Source organism: Mus caroli, chromosome 11 (assembly GCF_900094665.2).
Source record: "Mus caroli chromosome 11, CAROLI_EIJ_v1.1, whole genome shotgun sequence".
NCBI lineage: Eukaryota > Metazoa > Chordata > Mammalia > Rodentia > Muridae > Mus > Mus caroli.
In genome coordinates this window covers 82598072-82604838 of record NC_034580.1, presented here as the reverse complement: position 1 = coordinate 82604838, position 6767 = coordinate 82598072, and the positions used below count along the sequence as shown (strand labels likewise).

At 43.0% G+C, this 6767-nt stretch overlaps 1 protein-coding gene across 1 annotated transcript in view; it reads left to right on the top strand.

Moving 5' to 3' along the window:
• Positions 1–56: 56 nt before the first annotated feature.
• The window catches only part of Rad51c (RAD51 paralog C), a 23492-nt gene continuing 16781 nt past the window's right edge, over positions 57–6767 (top strand). Inside the window, exons 1-4 of the mRNA XM_021177246.2 lie at positions 57–182; positions 1619–1877; positions 2915–3081; positions 6379–6512. Of these exons, the coding sequence (XP_021032905.1) occupies positions 65–182; positions 1619–1877; positions 2915–3081; positions 6379–6512 (678 nt within the window). The 5' untranslated portion in view covers positions 57–64. The remainder of the gene's footprint in view (positions 183–1618; positions 1878–2914; positions 3082–6378; positions 6513–6767) is intronic.

The window sequence follows — 6767 nt, the reverse complement described above, 5'->3', positions numbered from 1 at the left end:
TTTAAATGTTGTTTTGCTACAAAAAAAAAAGCAGTGGGACAAAAAAAAAAAAAAAAAAAAAAAAATGCAGCGGGAGTTGGTGGGTTTCCCGCTGTCTCCAGCGGTGCGCGGGAAGCTGGTGGCTGCGGGGTTTCAGACGGCGGAGGACGTCCTAGAGGTGAAGCCCTCCGAGCTCAGCAAAGGTAACGACTCCCGGCTGCCAGCTGATGCACCGCGGCCGCTTGGCGCCGCCTCCGTCTTCGTTCCGCCGCCTCCGCCAAGCCGATCTTTTGACACCGCTGAAATTCTCTTGAGCTTGGAACTGTGTGGAGCAACGTTTACTGATTGCTTTCTCCGTGCTCGCAGGATGCTTTGAGGAGTGCCTCACTTAATGGTCTAAGGAAGTCAGTCTCCTCTTGGACCAGGGTGTCCAATCTGTAGATGAAAGAACCGACTTCTCATCTTAGGGTTTCAGGATAAACTGGGTTGGGAAACAGTCACAAGCCATGTAATTCTCGCTGGTCAAAGATCCGTGGGGGTGGGGGTGGGAATTGAAGTTGAGAAATGAAGGATTAAAGAAGGACTAGAGACAATTCAGTGAGAAAAGCAATAGAACATTCCCTTAGACCAGGAGAAAGCTCTAGAAAGACGTTCGTGATTCACAGGAATACTGCCTCCCCCCAACCCCCGACTTTTCTCAGAGTTCTTTAGGTTACATATAAGTGAGAATCACAGCCGAGCAATGGTGGCGCAGGCCTTTAATCCCAGCACTTGGGAGGCAGAGGCAGGTGAATTTCTGAGTTCGAGGCCAGCCTGGTCTACAGAGTGAGTTCCAGGACAGCCAGGGCTACACAGAGAAACCCAGTCTCAAAAAACAAAACAAAACAAACGAAGTGGGGACCACTGCATCCTTAATGTTCACAAATCCAAACTTCGTTGTAGTCACCCACTGTGTCAGTAATGCTATGTGTATCTCTTTGTTGGTGACCAAAGAGGACAGAATGGAATCTGGTTTGATTTTTGTTTAACTGTTGTGTTTTGAACTCATGGCTTTGCCAATGTTAGTTAAACACTCTATCACAGAGCTATACCCCTAGTCTAATTTTACATCGCAGCGATGATGCTAACAGGGTAGTAGCAGAACGGTAGAGCACTAACTAGCTACGCATGCCCAAGGCCCTGGTTTTGATCCCCAACTGCTAAATAACTAAATGGATAATTCATTACCGTGTTAGACTTTTGTTTGTTTCAAGAAAAGGTTTGGGGGCTGGAGAGATGGTTCAGCGGTTAAGAGCACTGACTGCTCTTCCAGAGGTCCTGACCTCAATTCCCAGAAACCACATGGTGGCTCACAACCATCTGCAATGGGATCCCATGCCCCCTTCTGGTGTGTCTGAAGACAGCTACATGTACTCACATATATAAAATAAAAATAAATCTTTTTTAAAAAAAGAGAGAAAAAAGGAAAGAAAAAGGTTTCTCAGTGTAGCCCTGACTGTCCTGGAACTCGATCTGTAGACCATGCTGGCCTGCCTGTCTTCCTAGTGCTGGCGTTAAAGGCATGGGCCCCCAGGCCAGGCTCTGAGCTATACTTTTAAATCTCTAATGTCAGGTTTTCTTTTTCTTATTTTATTTATAGAAGTTGGGATATCTAAAGAGGAAGCCTTGGAAACTCTACAAATTCTAAGAAGAGAATGTCTCACAAATAAACCAAGATGTGCCGGTACATCTGTGGCAAGCGAGAAGTGCACAGCACTGGAACTTCTCGAGCAAGAGCATACCCAGGGCTTCATAATCACCTTCTGTTCAGCACTCGATAACATTCTTGGGGGTGGAATACCCCTAATGAAGACGACAGAAGTTTGTGGCGTACCAGGTGTTGGAAAAACACAGTTATGGTAAAATAGGACGTTCCCTTCTTACGGGTGGACTTAATGTAACACATAGAATATTCTGCTGTGAGTTTGTAGTCAGGAAACCAAGAAACATACGTCACTACTTTGTATGTGTTCACATCAAACAATCCGCTTACCATTCTATTATCCAGGAGCCCCGTCTTCATGATGAAGTTTTGATATCAAAAATGTTTCTTTTGTAATATTTCCCGTTCACTAAACGTATACACTCCTAATTAATTGGCTTCTGAGATATATTTGTCAGATGCTTTAAAGTTGATTTATATATGATAAAGAAGAGTTCTGAACCAGGTTTGGTGACATACTCATAATCTCATCACTCAGGACACTGACGCAGGAGTGCTATGAAATAGAGGATGGGGGCTAGCGAGATGGCTCAGTGGTTAAGAGCACTGACTGCTCTTCCGAAGGTCCTGAGTTCAAATCCCAGCAACCACATGGTGGATCACAACCATCCATAATGAGATCTGATGCCCTCTTCTGGCAAGTCTAAAGGCAGCTACAGTGTACTTATGTATAATAATAAATACAATCTTAAAAAAAAGAAAGAAATAGAGGATGTTCTGGGTTGTATAACAGTTGCTAGACTAGCCAGTGATATATAGCAAGACCCTGTCTTCCCCCCTCAAAAAAAAAAGTGTGTCTACCTGGTTATGGCCCACTCCTATAAACAGGACAGTAGGGGTAGAATGGAGACTGAGATAGCAGGATTGGGAGTTGAAGGATCAGCCTGGGCTACATTGCCAGACCGGGACTCAAAGGAGAAAGTAAGGCATTCAATCTCCAGCAATCTAAAACCCACTACGACTTCCTTAGTTAGAGTTCTATACAACACCTTATCTATTATCTAGGCATCTATTGATCATATGTACTTGGAGCTATGGAGACTTAGACATCTCTTTTGCCTTGGGGTATTTATTTGCATTTAGAAAACTTGATCTAGCTGATGATTACATGCAGTTTACAAAAGACATTTTAACTGGTTATGATAATGATCTGGTCATTTCATTTCTTGACAGTATGCAATTGGCAGTAGATGTGCAGATTCCAGAATGTTTTGGGGGNGTGGCCGGTGAAGCAGTATTTATTGATACAGAGGGAAGTTTTATTGTTGATAGAGTGGTCAGCCTTGCAACTGCCTGCATTCAGCACCTTCATCTCATAGCAGGAGCACACACAGAAGAAGGTAAGTTAAAGACGGTTTGTATGGTGTGCATATCTCAGACCTTCGTAAGAGACTGTCCCAAACTAGAAGCGTAACTAGTTAATCTCCAGTACTTTTGTTGCAAAATGATATACAGTGCTCCTGTATATCTTGTGTGTGATCCTTCTGCCTCAGTCTCCAAAATGCTGAAATGATAGACCTGTGTCACACCCAACATGGCAGCTATTAACTTTTTTTTTTTAAGGTTTATTTATTTTATATATATATGAGTATACTGTAGCTGTCTTCAGACACACCAGAAGAGGGCATTGGATCCCATTACAGATGGTTGTGAGCCACCATGTGGTTGCTGGGAATTGAGGTCAGGACCTCTGGAAGAGCAGTCAGTGCCCTTATCCACTGAGCCATCTCTCCAGCCCTTTTTTGAAGATTTTAATTAAAAAAAAAAAAAATTTAGGGACTAGAGAAGAGGACCTGGATCCAAATTTTAGCACTCACATGGCAGCTCGCTCCTGTCTGTAACTCCAGTTCCGGGGCTTCTGACACCCTCACACAGACATGCATGCAGGCCCGACATGAATGCACATATTAAAAGGAAATTTCAAAAACATTTTTTAAAAAAGATTTATTTACTTACTATATGTAAGTACAGTGTAGCTGTCTCTGACACTCCAGAAGAGGGCATCAGATTTCGTTATGGATGGTTGTGAGCCACCATGTGGTTGCTGGGATTTGAACTCGAGACCTTTGGAAGAGCAGTTGGCGCTCTTAACCACTGAGCCATCTTGCCAGCCCATAAAAATATATTTTAAAGTAAGGGTTGTGTGTCCATGTGTACGTGTACAGGTGCCCACAGAAGCCAGAGGCATCCGATCCTCCTGGAGCTAGAGTACAGTGACTGTGATACGGATACCCAGTTTCTAAGAATCAAACTCACTTTCTAAGGGAAACCAGTTCATGTTTTTGTTGTTTAGTTTATTTGAAACAGGTTCTCTTTATTATGTAGCCCTGGCTGTCCTTGAACTCACTCTGGCCTCAGACTCAGATCTGTGTGCTTCTGCTTCCTGAGTGCTGAGATGAAAGGCCCGCGCCACATCCAGCACAGTTCATGTTCTAACCACTGAGCAGTCTCTGGCCCAACAGCCAGTACTTTTCTAAGTGATCGCAAAGGTAAACACTTTGGCCATTGAGGTTGCTCAGCAGGTAAAGGTGCTTACCACCCAGCTTGATGGTGTGAATTTGATCCCCAGAACCAAAATGGTAGAAAGAGAGAACTCGCTCCTGAAAATTATTCTGTGATATCCACAGATGCACTGTAGCATTTGCATAAGAGTACACACACACACACAGTTTGTTAAGAACAAATTCATTATTTGTATATATGGTTTTTCAGTAGTGTTTACATGAGAAAGGATCTTGTTCTGTTACTCAAACTGACCTGGAACTCACTGTATAGCTCAGGCTGGTCTCAAAATCGGAGGGTTTTTTTTTTTGTGTTTTTTGTTTTTTTAATCACATTTATCATGATGTAGAGATGGCTCAGTTTTTAAAAGTACTGCCTGTTCTTCCAGAAGTCCTGAGTTCAATCCCCAGCACCCACATGGCAACTCCCAGCCATCTGTCATGGAATCCCGTGCCTCTTCTGGTGTGAGTGTGTACATGCACACAAAACATTCTTTACATAAATAAGTCCTTTAAAAAGTCATTATTCAGTGTGTGTGAGCATATGTGACAATCTGAGGACAACTTGAGAGTTGCTTTCTTTTGCCACTATGTGGGTCCTGTGGATTGAACTCAGGGCTGAAGAGATGGTTTATTGTTAAGAGCTCTTGCTGCTCTTGAAGAGAGCCCAACTTTGGGTCCGAGCACCCACATAGCACTTATCCCTACCTGTCCGCAGCCCCAGTTTCAGGGGGTCTGATGCCCTCTTCTGGCGTCCATGGGCACCGAGCACATGCATGGTACACTTACATGGAGGCAAAACACTCAATAGCATTAAAATATTTTTTAAAACATTCTGAAGCCGTGCAGTGATGGCGCATGCCTTTAATCCCAGCACTTGGGAGGCAGAGGCAGGTGGATTTATGAGTTCAAAGCCAGCCTGGTCTACAGAGTGAGTTCCAGGACAGCCAGGGCTACACAGAGAAACCCTGTCTCAAAAAACAAACAAACAAACAAAAAAAACCAATAAAACATTCCAAAATGTAATAATTAGTTTCTCATTTTTATCTGTTGAGGTATTTTGCCGGACTGTGTCTGCACTATGTGTGTTCAGTGCCTTTGGAGGCCAGAGAGGGCATTAGATCCCTGAGTTATAGAGAGTTGTGAGCTGATGTGTAGGTTCTAGGAATCAAACCCTAGTTGCTCGGGAAGTGGAGCCAGTACTCTTAACCACTGATCATCTTTCCAAGCACCCTTTCCCCGTTTATTTTTTGAGACATGGTCTCACCATGTAACTGGCTGAGGCAAGGAATGTGGAGGATACGTTTTTGGAGGGTATAAATAGGACAGAGCTTGGCTTGCTGGTACAGCAACACTTGTGGGTCTTTGCTGATCTTCACTTCCCTGAGAGAGGCGTAGCCGAGAACTCCTGGTGTTCTGTTGGACCCTCCTGATGACTCGAGCAGAGGCTGAGACCTGGCTGTCTCTGCTAAGTCATGTCACCACTGTTGCTAACCCAACTCTACTTAACTGGACTGCTAGTGTATCTATGAAGTGTGTGTGAGTAGTTTGAGATGCTGCTGCCTGCTAACTTGTTTTTTTTGTTTGTTTGTTTGTTTGTTGTTTTGTTTTTCAAGACAGGGTCTCTCTGTGTAGCCCTGGCTGTCCTGGAACTCACTTTGTAGACCAGGCTGGCCTCGAACTCAGAAATTCGCCTGCCTCTGCCTCCCGAGTGCTGGGATTAAAGGTGTGCGCCACCATGCCTGGCTGCCTGCTAACTTGTAAACTGAGCTACAGGAGTTGATAGTTGTTACAAAGAACCTTTCTAAACAGGTCCACTTCCCCCATGTCCTTTCTTTTCCACTACCTCTGGTAGGTGGTGGGCTATGGGGAGGTTAAAGCATTTAAGAACCATCATTAAAAATAGGATTTGAAAAAAATTAAAGTTATAATAGGACAGCAATCATCAAATCACAGTTCACAGTCATTTTGCAATAGTTCTGTTGTCTTTTAGAAAGTATGTTTTACAGTGATAAAAAGGTATTCCATTTTGTTATTAAAAAACAACTTGATTTTTTATGATTGGCACACTATTAGAACAAAAAAACTAAAGCTATTTAAGATTGCTTTGTTTGTTTGTTTGTTTGTTTGTTTCAGAACATCAGAAAGCCTTGAAGGATTTTACTCTTGAAAATATTCTTTCCCATATTTATTATTTTCGTTGTCACGATTATTCTGAGCTGCTGGCACAAGTCTATCTCCTTCCAGATTTCCTTTCAGATCATCCAAAGGTATGGATCATCCTAGTAAAATAACGCCTTTGAGAGTATCGATTATACAAAAATAAACAGTAGCAATAGTAGAAACTTAATGCCAGTTCAAAAGCCTTTTCTTTTTGTTTTAAACTATCTATCTATTTATTTATTTAATCTATGTGAGTACACTGTCTCTGTCTTCAGACACACCAGAAGAGGGCATCAGATCCCATTACAGATGGTTGTGAGCCACCATGTGGTTGCTGGGAATTGAACTCAGGACCTCTGGAA